This window comes from Elaeis guineensis, chromosome 9, assembly GCF_000442705.2.
Source record: "Elaeis guineensis isolate ETL-2024a chromosome 9, EG11, whole genome shotgun sequence".
NCBI classification, from domain to species: domain Eukaryota; kingdom Viridiplantae; phylum Streptophyta; class Magnoliopsida; order Arecales; family Arecaceae; genus Elaeis; species Elaeis guineensis.
The window spans coordinates 94,738,063-94,753,168 of record NC_026001.2 but is presented as its reverse complement, the minus strand read 5'-3'; the positions used below and the strand labels follow the sequence as shown (position 1 = coordinate 94,753,168).

At 40.3% G+C, this 15,106-nt stretch overlaps 2 protein-coding genes across 2 annotated transcripts; one reads left to right on the top strand and one right to left on the bottom strand.

The window, feature by feature from the left end:
* Positions 1-4,694: 4,694 nt before the first annotated feature.
* LOC105051060 (transport inhibitor response 1-like protein Os04g0395600) lies at positions 4,695-7,875 on the top strand. Its single transcript, XM_010931335.4, has 3 exons — positions 4,695-5,708; positions 6,291-6,786; positions 6,872-7,875. Exons 1-3 carry the CDS (start codon positions 5,257-5,259, stop codon positions 7,649-7,651), a joined length of 1,728 nt encoding a protein of 575 aa, XP_010929637.1. The 5' UTR covers positions 4,695-5,256; the 3' UTR covers positions 7,652-7,875.
* A 3,158-nt stretch (positions 7,876-11,033) lies between these two features.
* LOC105051059 (uncharacterized) lies at positions 11,034-13,907 on the bottom strand. Its single transcript, XM_010931334.4, has 3 exons — positions 13,737-13,907; positions 13,436-13,634; positions 11,034-11,274 (listed from the first exon to the last, which is right to left on the bottom strand). Exons 1-3 carry the CDS (start codon positions 13,777-13,779, stop codon positions 11,226-11,228), a joined length of 291 nt encoding a protein of 96 aa, XP_010929636.1. The 5' UTR covers positions 13,780-13,907; the 3' UTR covers positions 11,034-11,225.
* Positions 13,908-15,106: the final 1,199 nt, after the last annotated feature.

Sequence of the window (15,106 nt, the reverse complement as noted above, 5' to 3'; positions counted from 1 at the left end):
ATGAATGATTAAGGATTGATTTTTTTTTTTTTTTTTTTCGAATAAAAAATTGTGATTGAATGGTTCATCTCAAAAGGAAACACTAAAGAGGTGAACTTATTAAATTAAACGAGTATGAACCATATATGGTCTAGTCTTCGACAAACCTTAACCTTTGTGGTCAAAAAAGAACAAAGAAAAAGAAGAAGATATGCTGCACTTTTTAAGCATCTTGTGAAGTTAAAATTCCTTATGACTTGTGAGGTATAAATGGATCAAAGAAAGGAATGGAATCTTTACAACATCAGATCGCACCATATTGTTCCTTTGACATCTGATCTATGTTGGATGGTGGCCCCGCCGGACAGGGAGGCGGACCACCGTATAAAAGCAGTGATCCTTTTAGCCCTTCCCTTGGCATTGTAGGCTGAGGATTCATTGGACAAGTGCATTAGGGTGCAGTTATGTTTGCTTTACAGTGAGTAGGATCTCTTAGGTTAGTTATAAGGTTTATTTTCTTAATTCCTAGGATTGCTCTCCACTTAGCTCCTACTTTTCTCTTTGACATGCCTCACATGGCTGCAATTCTAGCAAATGATGTTCACGAGGCATGAATTATACCCCTCCAAACAAACCTTGATGCCTTTCACAATCATTCCCCATCTCCTGCTGAGTTGCAATATTTTACAACAAGTGCAGCCATGCTTTTGTGTCATCTCATCACCTTTCTTCGCCTAACCTACCTCCTTTTCGGTCGATGGCGGCTCCGATCATTGGGCTTCAGGCCCCAATCAGATTCCGGCCACCATCGCCTCTTGATTCCCTCACGCAACGATCAAATTAGAGACAAAAAAGGACAGGTCGGGCACCATTTGAGCCCCTCCAAGGGCCATTATCCTTACCAACTAAAGATGCTTGGCTGCACCAGCAAACCATATCTTCACTATATTTTATGCCTCCAACCACATGCTTCCACAATTCTTTTGGTTTCCTGGTCTTCTTCCCCCAGCCTGCCCAATGGTGTTGGAGCTTTTGAAATCTTCAAGTAAACATTCACATGCATCTAAAACCTTAGTAGAGGACTCATACAAATTAATCATGGCCCACTAATAATATTATATTGTTTGTGTTGCCAACCCACTTCATCTAATTATCCAAGTGGGCATTCTACCCAACCTGGGGCTTGCTTATGCTTTTGGTTCCTGTTGTGTGCGCAAATCCATTGTATTGCATAGAAAAGCACAATGAGAAAGGGCACTAAAAACAATTATTTTCATTTCATAATGTTTGACGAAATGTGTCAAGTGAATATGAATACCTAAAACAAAGGTAAAAGGGTAGTAGTCACAGTTTTCACATGCTCTGTTCCATGGTCATTTGTTACAGATCATTTGGTTGGGTGTGGACCTGTATTTTGCCATGCCAAGGTGGAGATGGTCCCTGGTTCTTAATGTTTTGATGCACACTGGTTCTGCTGCATGTTTCTAAAGGAACATTAGGCCACTTTAACATGAAGAACTTTAAGGGATGGAAGAATAGAGCTTGAGGTTAAAAAAAAAAAAAAAAGTCTATACTGCAATTTGAATAGTACATCTGGATAAGACAAGTCATAATATAAATAATTTTAACTTTATTTAAGACATGTTTGGATGGGAGGGGTTGGATTGTGTAATAGGAACGAGAGCGGATGATTTTCATCTCAGCTATTTAGTTGGAAAGAATCTCGTTCTCATTCCAATTCAGATTTTAGAAGGAATAAGAATATCCAATCAAACCAAATCTAATTTCTTCTTCCCCTAATATTCAAATCCTATTTCATTTCTAATTTCGGTTACCAACCAAATACGTTGAAGGAATATAGCCATTCTGATTTTCATTCTAATCAATTTTGATTCCTTTCGATCACGAACAAAATGTGCGAATCAGAATACCCCTAATATCTTCACCATCACTGGTATTTGAGGCTGTCGAATTGCCGGCTTCAACCTTAAATGAGATGCCACAAACTTTTTGTGGGGTGACTTATGACACCACCAAGTTTTGAGGTGGCAAGATTCTTATTCTCTTTAATATTTCTCACTCGCTCTTTGTTGGTCCCCTTCCTGGTCTCTCATTTACAACCAACAAAACCAATACATTGTCAACATCTCCCACTACAAATTTCAGTATTTTCTTGGATCCAAACCAAACTAATGGAACCTTGATAGGCATTGGGCCAGTGGAGATAAGCACCAAATAGACCATAACTTGGATATCCACTTACGTGTGACACCATTTTCCACATGATGCATATTAAATCATCTTATGATATCTTTTTCTTTCCATCCCCCTTTTTTTTTATATATTGGATTTCCCTTCAAAGTCCCTTTCATGAGTGACCGAACAAAACTTGTAGATAGGAGACAATGAAAATAGAACATCTTAACATATCCTCTCACTATTACATGGCCCCATTCCAATATAAACCTCCAAAGTCATTAATGCATGGTTTTAGATGCCATTCAAAATGATTTATTTCACGTCCCCTCACTAGTTGAAAAGTATTCTCATATCAAGTAGATTAAAGTGCATATAAACAAACTCTAGGACCCATTTTAAGAACCAATTTAGGTTGCATTGTACCACTTCCATAAGTTTTTTAAGATTGTAAATGGGTTAGGTCAGCTCATGACCTAACCCAATTTGACCTACTTTAAAAGACCCATAAGATTGGATCAATTTTAAAATTAGATCTATTCTATTTTCTGAATTTGATTTGGATTTATTGAATTCGGATCCGACTCAACCCAATCTAACTCATTTATTTTCTTGATCAATTTTGGACCTTCTACTCTATAATTTGACCCACCCTGATTTGATTTGAATTTGGTATGCCATTAGGACCTAAAATCGTTTGAGCATCTAAATTATGATTTAACACTTGTATGAACAATATTTTTAATACAAAAATATATTTAAAATTATTTTTATATTATAATTTATTTTGAGAAAAGTATTGTTTATTATCTATTTTGTGTAATTAATAGTAGTTCATTATATAGTAATTAAAATATGGTTGGTTGTATTTGATTCGGACTCGATTAATATCTGAATTCTTCGAGTTGGAGCCGAGTTACACATGGATCCGATCCGACCTCAATGACTGTTAGATCAACAATTTTAGCTATAGACCTGATCCAACTTAACCCAATCTTCTATTAGGTTGGGTTTGGTCTGATTTTGAGTCTAACATTTGGATCTGATAAAAAAATCAAGTTAGATCGGGGTCACTCATTATCCAATCCAATCTGATTTATTTGCATCCCTAAATTTTTTATATCATGTCAAATAATCAATGAAAAGAAAATCCAATATCCAAAAGAAATAAATATTTAGATGGCGTTTAGTTTGCAGTTAGAATTAGAATAGATTGGAATGAAATTAGAATGGCCATACCATCTGTTATGTTTGATTCGTGATCAAAATTAAAATTGAAATTGAAATAAAATTTGAATATTTGAAAAAAATAAAGATTATGTTTGAGGTATTGAGGTATTTTCATTCTCTTCGAATGTAAATTTCTTTAATCAAGCGGTTGGAATAAGAGTTATTCATCCTCATTATCATTTTAGAATTTAGCTCGTTTCTCGTCCCATTATTTGTTATATATTAGTATTGTAATAAATTATGACCTAAATTTTTATCATATAAAATATTTTATAGATAAGGAACGCCTAACCAAAAAATAATTGTCTCAAAATTCAAACCATGGGTCCTTGATTTTTTATTTTTTATTTTATTTTATTTTTTTAATCAACATCACCAACCACGCGCCCACCCAGCACGAGAGTACTTGACCAGCCTGGGTGGCTTGCTGGGTGCAAGCTAAGGTTGATCTAAGGTAGAGATTCCCCTTCTCGTATAATTGGACCATAATGGCCACAAAAAATGACAAAAAAAAAAAAAACCCCACATCCTCACGCCGATCAAGCAAGACGACAAACCCACTCACTCCCCACAATCGCGCAAAACCCGGCCTGTTCATCTACAGCCGTCCATCCCATGCTACCCAATCCAATCGTCCGTAACCCAAATACCCTCCACTGTTCCCCTGGCCCCACCTGATCTCCCACTCCCACCGTCTGATCTCCTAATTTTGCACGTGGCACGATTGTAGCCAATCAGGGGCAGATATGGGATTCCACCAAACAGGGCATCAAATTATTGGGAAGAGGGTGTGGGGGGAGAGAGAGAAAGGACAGGGTACTTGCTGAGCCCCTATTCTAATGCCACCACCACCATCCATTCTGTGAAGTACTGCTCCCTGGGTCCATCACGACCGTCCATTTCCTGGCTCCTCTTCCCATATATTCTCCCTAATTCTCCAGTTTTAATAAGTTATATTTCTGTCACACCTAATGATTAATAACTTATTGATTCCGTTACTGGTATAATTAATAAAGTCCCCCGGTGTGGCAATTTCGGTAATTTGGAGAAGTCCAGGGGTGGTTGTGGTGTCGGGATCTACGGTCGTGCTGGAGCTCTTATCCGAGAGGGGCGGATAAGGACGCCGGCTGCGACCACGGCGTATGAAGATCTAACGGTTGGGATTCGTCCACGCCAACTACCCGGGTGGAACGGACCGCCCGATCCGCGAACTGGGGTTAGCTGAACTAACCCGGGTCTAACTCAGGTTAAAGCGATAGAGAGAGCGTTGAAGAGAGAGAGAGAGTGAGAGGGAGGGGGGAGAGAAGAATAGGAGAGAAGGGTTCAAGGGAATAGAAGTGGAAGTGGAGGTTATTCTTCTCTCCATACCTCGTCCTTTTAGATCTTTTCCTCTTTCTCTCTTTACCATTTTTTTAAAATTAGTTTAGATCGAGTACTTGATTTGAGATGCGGTGATCTGGTCTTCTTCCTGATTTTCCCCCTTTATTTCTGATTTCGTGGATGTGATTTCAGTGAGTTTTCGCGCAATTTTGTTCCGAATTCTTTGGGATGTGATTGGAAGCGGAGGTTCCCAGTTCGATTTCCCATGGATTTATGTATAAAAGATGGATTTTTTTTTTTTTTTGAAAGTACTACGAGTGATCATATTGGTGTTTTCCATGGAGTAGATCTGGTTTGTCTGATGTGAAATTGGGGCGGGAGGGGAGAAATATGGGAAAGATGGGATCTTTCATGTTGTTCTTTTGCTATTCTTGGTAATCCTTGGACGAATTTAGCACCAGATCTGAGCGATCTTATCGTCTTCTTCTGGGAACCCCGACCCACGAGTGGAGGAGGTGGTAGTTTTCAGCCATGACTTACTTTCCGGAGGAGGTGGTGGAGCACATCTTCGACTTCCTGGCCACGCACCGCGACCGGAACACGGTGTCGACGGTGTGCAAGACGTGGTACCGGGTGGAGCGGCTGAGCCGCCGGAGCGTCTTCGTTGGGAACTGCTACGCGGTCCACCCGGAGCGCGTGGTGGCGAGGTTTCCCGGCTTGAGGTCCCTCACCGTCAAGGGGAAGCCTCACTTCGCTGATTTTAACTTGATTCCCCATGACTGGGGTGGCTTCTCCCTCCCTTGGATCGAGACCGCCGCCCGGGGCTGCCCTGGCCTCGAGGAGCTCCGGCTGAAGAGGATGGTCGTCTCCGATGAGAGCCTCGAGCTCCTTGCCCGCTCCTTCCCCAACTTCAAGGTCCTGGTTCTTATTAGCTGCGAGGGTTTCAGCACCGACGGGCTTGCGGCGATTGCGACCTATTGCAGGTGAGCCATTTGACAACTCTCTGTTGATTCTCCAGTGGCTCTACGGGTTAAAAATTGGATTTTGTTCATATTGGTATCATATATTCTAGGTTTTAGATTGATGTAAAAATTCGAATTTTTATCATGTTACCTTGTGCCTGTTTCTGCTAGTTATTTAGTTTTCTTCTTTACTGTTAGGATGCACCGTTTGAATTGAATCTAAATCATGTCTTTAACTGGATCTTTTTTTTTTTTTAACAAAAGAATAATTTTTCGATTCCTAGCTTGGTAAAAGAATAATTTTTCGATTCCTAGCTGGGTATTTAATTGTCTATGAATTGATGTAGTGTGGTGCTGACTCTTGGTTGCTTAGGAGTTCAAATTCTTGTATTGTTTCATTTTTCTGCATCATTTTTTGCATGAAGTTATTATTTGAGAAACAGAATTTTTTATTATACTGGCATAGTAGAAAACTACGCAATTTTGGATACTTATTGAATCATATATGATGTTCAGGTGATCTTGAACTTTTTCATGCCTGAATAAATCTTGGCTGTGACATATTTCCTTGTTTGTTTTTTCTTTCTCCTTGCTGGTTGTCAGGGTCCTTAGGGAGCTAGATTTACAGGAAAATGAGGTGGAAGATCGTGGGCCTCAGTGGCTCAGCTGCTTCCCTGATTCCTGTACTTCGCTTGTGTCCCTGAATTTCGCTTGCTTGAAAGGGGAGGTGAATGCAGGTTCATTGGAGAGGCTCGTCGCTAGGTGCCCAAACCTTAGGACCTTGCGACTCAGCCGTGCAGTGTCCATTGATACACTGTCCAAGATCCTTGCTCGGGCACCTCACTTGGTCGACTTGGGCACTGGTTCATTCACCATAGACCACCGGGCTGAAGCTTACCACAAAGTGATGAATAACTTCATCAAATGCAAGTCATTGAGGAGCTTGTCGGGGTTTTGGGATGCTGCACCTCGCTGCCTTCCAGCTGTTTATCCCATTTGTGGAAACCTGACTGGTCTAAACTTGAGCTATGCTCCAGCAATTCAATGTGCCGACCTTATCAAGCTGATTCATCGGTGTTCGAAACTTCAACGGCTTTGGGTGAGTTGCTGTTGGCTCATTTTGTGGAATTAACTTGGTTGATGTGTATCAGAATGACTTAGTACTAGCTTGAATGCCTCTGCAGATATTGGATTGCATTGGAGACAAAGGATTAGCAGTTGTGGCTAACACTTGTAAAGAGCTCCAGGAATTGAGGGTGTTCCCATCTGATTTCTATGGTGGGGGAATTGCTGCTGTGACAGAGGAAGGGCTGGTGGCTGTATCCTCAGGATGCCCGAAACTAAGCTCCTTGCTATACTTTTGCAATCAGATGACAAATGCTGCACTCATCACTGTTGCGAAGAACTGCCCACATTTCACACGCTTCAGATTATGTATCCTTGATCCAAAGAAGCCAGACCCAGTGACTAATCAACCTTTGGATGAAGGTTTTGGGGCAATCGTGCAGTCATGCAAAGATCTAAGGCGGTTGTCACTATCGGGCCTTCTCACGGACCGGGTCTTCTTGTACATTGGCATGTATGCCGAACGCCTAGAGATGCTCTCAATTGCATTTGCTGGTGATAGTGATAAGGGAATGGTGTATGTGCTCAACGGGTGCAAAAATCTGAGGAAATTGGAGATAAGGGATAGCCCGTTCGGGGATGCTGCACTTTTGGAGGACGTTGGGAAGTATGAAACAATGCGATCCCTTTGGATGTCATCTTGTGATGTTACCCTAGGGGGTTGCAAGACACTTGCGGCAAAGATGCCAGGGCTCAATGTGGAGGTCATTAATGAAAGGGATGAGAGTGACGAGATGGAGGAAAGCCCTAGCGATCTTGGCAGGGTGGAGAAGATGTATGTTTATCGGACTGTGGCTGGACCAAGGAATGATGCTCCAGATTTTGTCTGGACGTTATAGAGTTGGATAGAATGCCTTTTTCACCCTTATTAGTCTGTAAGGTAATGTTATTGTGCTTTGTTGTGTTTTCATTATGGATCCCTAGTGGTAGCAAAGCCTTGTCTAGGCTGGTCTGTAGATTTAAGGGTGGTTGAATGCCAGTCCCAAGATTTCTAGCTATTTAATATCTTTCTTGCCATTTGTTATGGTAGCTCTATAAGAGTCACTTTGGCATTTTAAACTAAGCATATGTTTATTTTTTCATTGATTGCATTTAATCTTTCACAAGTCTAAGGGTAAGTCTATAAAACTATATGAAAGAAATCCTAGAAGGGGAAGGAAACATCTAATTCTTGAGCGAGCCCAGTTGTCTTTCATTTGATAGCCCTTGGGACTCCATAAAGTAATGGCAGCTGCTTGTTAATTAGCACTCTGAAAGTGATCCACAAAGGGAAAAATAATAAATGATTCTCATAATGTATGTATGCAAGTTATTTAAGAACACTGTACTTTGCCATGTCTTTTATAGATTTGGTGGCAATTCTACTACCTTTCTATCAAATTGGTCCACTTTAGCTTGGTTTTGTACATCCTTTTGATCATAATTCTCAAACTGTTGGTCCCACTGATTAGATTACAAAGGGTAGGCACTTTCCGTATCATTCTTTTGCCACTGTATAGCTGAATTGTTGCCACTCTCACCATTGTATTGGAAATTTGCAGCCTTACATGTATGAATTCCCATGTTCCTATCTTCTTACCTAACTTTATTTGAGCACTCATTACCAGTATGTAGAGGGAGGGGGTGATTGGAGTTGTGTTGGGGATAAGCTTGTCAGAGGGTATTGACTTTTTCATAGTCCAAAGCCACATATGTGCCCTCAATTGCAGCATTTTTTTTGAACTCATCATTCCTTCCATGCCCCTTTTTTGTGTTGGGTCACAGGCCACTTGGCTTTTTCTTTTGTGCTCCCTGTTTGTTCCCAAAGAATGAGCAGCTTTTTTTATCTTCATTATCCACTCCTTGGCTTTCATTAGCGGAGACTGCCAAATTCTTCCTTGTGCTCTTTGGAAACATTTATCCAAATCTGGTACCTGATCCCTTGAAGGCTTGGTCAACCATATGTGCCTGTGTTGGAGCTAGGCTTAGGTTTTTGGGACTTGCTAGATTTGCCTTGTGGCAAAATATTATCTTGCAAACGTTTTAAATGCATGTGAACTAAATGCTATCTACTGCTGTTTTGCATGAAATATATGATGAGCTCTTTCATTTAGATATTACTGTATATAAGTCAGATAAACCATAAACATATCATCATCATCTTCTTCTTCTTCTTTTCTTTTCTTTTTTTTTAATATTTGCTTTATATGATCATGAAAATGTTCAATGCTTGAAAACTAGCCGATGAATCGCCATCCCAGCTGCTATCTGAATTCAGGTTCGAGCTTCACACATTTGGAAATGATGCTTCCACAGACAGGACGATTTTTGAGGGATATCTTTCCAACTTCATCACTGTAAAGGATCCTTCTCTTGCACTTGGTATCAAATAAGAAGCCTGGGGCATTCATTGAAACCCGATTCACTCTTTAAGCTGCAGGCAACTCAGCTTGAGGAACAGTGTGCATGGTGGCAGGTGCTTGGAGGCAGCCAGGAATAATCATCCCTCATTATCTTTTTCATCAGGTGTCCATTCCTGCCAGTTGTAGGTGTACAGCTCCATCAAAGCTGATCATGTATCTGATGGTGTTGGCATACCTGTACGCTGTACAGGAGGTTTGCGCACATAACATAGATGTTAAATTTGCATATTGCTGATCATAAGTAGAACAAATACATTCTAGGTTGCTTGTTGCTCAGCAATCATGGTGGAGAAAATGTAAAAATGATGGGACAACATAGGGTAAAGTTGATAAACTTTGATATGCCCAAGTCTCAGCAGAATTGATAAGTGCTTTACAGAACATCTCGGCCGTTTAGTGAAGACAGATAGAAGAGGTGACATTGGGCAGCCTAGATGGAACCCATGTTAGCAGCAGTCGTAAGCATGCTCTATATCAACCTTAATGGTCATCAGGGCTTTAGTTTAGGTTTGTTCCAAGTTTTCCAATAAGTTAAGCTCTAGCCAAACCCACATATGAAGGGGTTCAATATTAGTGGAAATTTGAGTCTTATAAAACTTTGAAGGAATATGTTGCAGGGCTCCTGTTATATGTACAAAAAAAAATTTCTCCGAACCTGAGGCTCGACAAATATGTAATCAACCACGTCGCTCACAATGTTTCATGACCAACCACCCCCCCCCCTCAGCTTGCACCAAATTGTGCCAGATATGCAAATCTTCTAGGCTTGCACAAAATTGTGCAAGATTCTGTTGGCTTGCCTCCTACCACAAGCCAAATATGTCCCATCTAGCTATACAAGGATGGCATGCTAGATGTCTGTCATGCACCATAAAGTTGGTTGACAGGGTTTTGTTCCCTCATCAATTCATCAGATGGTAATCTTTAGATATCATTATTGTGTGGAACACAAAAAGAAAAATTGATCAGTGTCATGTTAAACGATGGGGATCTCATGATCTCCAACTTTTCTAATTTATTTGGCATTGTATCTTCAACTCTTATAGTCATTTGATAGCTCACTGTCTGGGTTAACCCCTGTGATGTAGAGCAAAACCATTCAAGGTTTCCTCTTAACTTTGTTGTCTCCAGATGTGATATCTTTTATTGTCAAAACTCTATAAACAATGTAGCACCTAGTGGGTGTTGCAGATGGGACAAATTTGAAAGAATGGTACCTGTAAAATATTTGAAAAAACAACTCCCCGGGTTTGAAAACCAAACTCCACTAACCAACCGAGTGCGAGCATGTAGCCTGGTTTTGCGAAATGAGTGGTCTCTATGGCTAATCTTAATCACTATCAAAACCCTGTTCATAATCTTATTAATTATCAATGTGGCATAACTTATGTTCGGCTAAATCATCTCAAAATCCTATCAGATTGTTTTCCATATTCTCTAGCAGAACATCACTGTAGTTTTTTAATACTTTATAATAAGTTGGGGGAATTTTTCTCACTTCCTCCACTTATGATTCCGGAAAAAAAAGAAAACTTAATACACTGATGGTAATTGGGTAGTTTATTCTTTATCTCAGCGGGCAATTTATATTAGAAAAATTGCTTGTTGATACTTCATTTTTGTAATAAAGATCACATCATCTTTCTATTCAAAAAAAAAGGGAGAAAAAATGTTTATTATTATTATTATTTAATTAGGATGGTGTGTGGAGGAGGGGGTCTGAATCCACCACCTATCTTATCCCTTCCTCTCACCTTCCAAAAGTTAGGCAGTCTAGCATAACGAGGGTAAGAGAGATTGAATCGATGGTTGACACCCATTTGAATCGAACCCCTGCTATTCAAATTAAAGTTCAGTGTTACAGAAATTTATACTAAGTCATATTGTAAAATATTGTCATAATCACCATCTATCCCTAGGAACCCTAACAAACAGCAAATTACAAGAACAATGCATACTAGCAAGCTGGATCATGGATATCATCTCACAGCAGAAAAACAAAACAATCAGCTTAGAAGTAGCACCCTTTCACCATGCAACAGCAGCAAAGGGCAGCCAACCTGTGCAAAAAAGATTAGAAGATAAAAATTAGCCAGTCTTCAATGCTAATTATAATGATTCATATATCAGCCTTCTCCTTATCTTCATGGTGGTCCTCTTAGCAATTACAGGTTGTTTCTGAAACGGCAACAAAATGTTTTTTTTTTTTTTTTTAAATATTTCCCAAGGCATCAGCTACAAAACTTTTGCATTCCCTTCCCCACTACAATTGTCAACACTCAACCAAGACATGAAAAGAAGGGGTAAGAAAGAATTTTCCGAAGTTTTTAGAGTAAATTTACATGCATCAAACATTTGATGATGCACAAAGAGTTAATACTGCATCACCATTTTGATCTCAAAGGCTGAGCATGTTGTTAAGGAAAGACCAATTTAGCATATCCTAAGCTAGACTTTCTGTGTTTACCATAGCAGTATCACTAATAGCTTCAATAGTATCCAAGGATCAACATACTAACTACCAAAAGGACTCCATTTAAAATTTCCTGCCACTTTTATAGGTCTCTTGTGGAGAACCAGTGGGAAATCAGGAAAAAAAATCTTTCTACAAAAGGTAAAAACTTGAACAAAATTTTTGATGTGAATGATAGGATCAAGTTAGAAACCAGTGATACTACCTTTCCATTTCAGTTTCCTGTATTGGAATTAGTTTGATGAATGTCTTCAATGTTGTGGGTAACTCAGGTCAGTATGGCTCTGAGCCTTCTGCTTACAGTTGAAGAATTATGATTTTCTTGTTTGAGTGATTTGTTTCCCATGGTACAAGTGGATGATGTCAAGTTATACTCCAAGCATCTTAATTTTGTGGTAATTTGGGTCATCAGAACTATCTTTGGCTGGTTTTGTTGCATCCAATTATTCAACTCTCATACACAAAATTGTCCCAAGTGTAGGATTTGAGGTGTATGTTGGCCAAGAATCTACAGAGTAGCCACTGAGACATTGTCATTACAACCTCAGAATCATAAGCTATCAGAGAAAATTTTAGTTATGGTGGAAAAGCAGGGTACAAATATATCTATTCAGATTCCATTTCAGAGGAAACAATGGAAAAAAAAGTGACCAAAATGGTCAACCATTAAACGAAAAAAGGAACACAGATGAAATGTGGAAGAGATTCTTGGATTCCAACCACCAAAACTTCTGAATCAGTGGCATCCATGGGACCATTTTTTTGCTTATCTTTAAAGAAAGATTAGGCGCATCAAGCTATACGTTGATTGAAATATAATTGGAAGTGATTAATGATCAGAAAGAGTACATAATTAAACTTGCATAAAAGATATGACAGAAAAAATATTGGAAAAATAAATAATTAGCAATATGACAAACCTTAGTGGAAAAAGAAAATAGATTGATGCTAGAATAAAGAAGCACAAAACTTTTATTTTTTAGATAAAATCTTCAAGTTGTTGCCAAAACTTTGAGTGATCTTACATTACCATGGTCCATGCTAGCATATCAACAAGAACATGAAGAATCATGACATTAGTTCAACTTGCATAAAAGGCATGGCAGAAAACAGGTTGGGAAGAATTAATTAATTAGCAATATGAAACAATTCTAGCGAAAAAGAAAAAAGATCAATTCTAGAATGAAGAAGCACAAAGCTTGTACTATTTAAATAAAACCTTCAAGTTGTTTCCAAACCTTCATGTGGTCTTCCACTACCATGCCAGTACATCAACAACAGCATCAAGAATCATGACATAAATGGAAACTAGTAGCTCAATAATTTCAATTCTCTTCAATTAAAATGTAATGATCATCTGGAGTGCAAATTTTTCCTCCCAAATAGTCCCCAGAGCACAATTGGGCATCTAAGAAGGGATTCCAAGGAAAAATAGAAATAGTAAACATGGCTACGCAAATCCCAGGGGCTGCTTTCTTCCCATACCCAAACCAAAATCTTTTTGCATCAGTTCAGGTAAACACCACCTCTGTAAGAGTGAATATCCCAGTTCTCAGAAAATGAATAGAAACTACTTACAAGAATAAGATAAATGAAAACCCATGTCATCTCCCACTGGAAGAAAACTACATCAGCTAGAAAGTCTACTAGTAGCACCAAAGATAGAGAACATCTCAACATTCTACATGACAAAGAGAAGAAGATGAGAGACCCAAAACAAAGGGTGGTGAGATGACATGCATATATACCATCCTTTTAGGAATGAGAGGCAGCATCCATGATCATGGCTGTGGCAGTTTGGCTGAGAAGGAGGTGGTGGAGGGTACTCATCATTGTAGTCCTGATGGCTTGGAGGTCGTGGTGATTGGGACACCTTAGGGGGTGGAGGAGATGAGTAAGGGTAACCATATTCAACCTGTGGTGGTGGAGGATATGCATTTGTATACCCTGCAACCAAACCAAATGCACCTTATACTCAAATACAACAAAACAAATGATTGTAACCAAGACACAAGACTACAATCTGAAAGCAAGAAAAATAAAGAATACCCATGAGAACAAAAGCATAGTGCAGTGAGGCATAAGACTCCATGTGAGGAAGGGGAAGAAGGGATTGGGACTCTGCCAGATGGAGGATAGGAGTCTGAGGGTGCTTCTTAGTAGCTTATGATATTCTCATGCTTCTGGTGCTGTGGGGCTTTCCTGGAAGGTGATAGAGAGTAATTGATGGGACTGCAGGTGCTGGGTTGGGGGATCCGACAAATCTTCGGAATTATGGCATGCCACGAGAGCCGTGGGATCGGACTTTGTCGTCCGTGCATTTATGGCGCTGCCATGAGAAACATGATGGTGGCTGGTAGTACGCATTATTCCCCAAAAGGGCCAAAGTTGTTTAAATGCCTCCAAGTATGTTGGAAGCTTGCAAAACAGATAAACATTGGGAAACTGATAAATGCACTCCACTCAATTGTGCCCATCTCTTATCTCTCAGTCTCAATGTGTCCAAGGGAGCAGATAACTGTAGGAGATCAACCTCTTTGAAATAGAAGGGTGTGTCCGCAAAGAACTTCAGAAAATATATTTTATTTCTGTCTATTAATGTTAAGATTTGACGCTTCAAGATTCAGTTCATATTGAGCCCATAACGAAGTTCGCGGTGAAAAACGGAGTCCAACGAGATCAAGATCATCCCAAACAGAGCTCGAATGGAGGAGATACGAACTTTTGAAATCGATACGAGATCCGAGACGGCGGAGGGCCGCTGGCGGGCCGGCGGAGCGGTAGTGGCACGGCTGAGGCGGGACCAACGCGTGGGACGCACGACTCAGGCGCGTGGCCCAGCCCGTGCGTGGGCCCGCTCACGGGTGCGGCCCAAGCCCAGGCGCCTTGCCTGGGACTGTACCCCGGTCCACCATGGATCGAGCGGTCCACAGCTGGGCTTGTGGACCGCATGGATGTTTTTCACGCATTTCGTGCAGTCTACAGTACTATTTCATGGATCGAAGAGTGATCGGACGGCGTGGGTGACTCCCGATCTTGATCCAATGGTCTGGGACTTGATTTGGATTGATTAAGGAGTCCAAAACCTAATCTAAGTCATGTTTAAGCCTATAAAAGACCAGGAACAGTGAATTGTGTGTGTGGTCTTCTGGTTTTGCCGCAAACTGCCGTACGGAGCCGTACGGAACCCGAGAGAAGAGAGAGAGGCGGAAGCGCTGAGAGAAGGAGCAGGAGGCTCCTGGACAGTAGACGTCAGGCACTTCAGGGGTTCAGGGGGTCTTCCAAGAGAGAGAGCTTTTGTGAGGAAAACTTCTAGTGAGAGAGAAATTGGATGTACGAGGGTTAAGGGTGAGATCTCCTCTTGTAAAATTTTTTTTTCATAGTGAAATTTGCATGCCCCATGGAGGCAAGCCCTTTTA

Coding starts and splice junctions, on each gene's coding strand:
- LOC105051060 (XM_010931335.4), top strand. CDS start 5,257: ATGACTTACTTTCCGGAGGAGGTGGTGGAGCACATCTTCGACTTCCTG. Junction 5,709..6,290: donor GCGATTGCGACCTATTGCAG/GTGAGCCATTTG, acceptor GCTGGTTGTCAG/GGTCCTTAGGGAGCTAGATT. Junction 6,787..6,871: donor CGAAACTTCAACGGCTTTGG/GTGAGTTGCTGT, acceptor ATGCCTCTGCAG/ATATTGGATTGCATTGGAGA.
- LOC105051059 (XM_010931334.4), bottom strand. CDS start 13,779: ATGGAGTCTTATGCCTCACTGCACTATGCTTTTGTTCTCATGG. Junction 13,635..13,736: donor CTATGCTTTTGTTCTCATGG/GTATTCTTTATT, acceptor GTTTGGTTGCAG/GGTATACAAATGCATATCCT. Junction 11,275..13,435: donor CTCTCATTCCTAAAAGGATG/GTATATATGCAT, acceptor TTTTTTGCACAG/GTTGGCTGCCCTTTGCTGCT.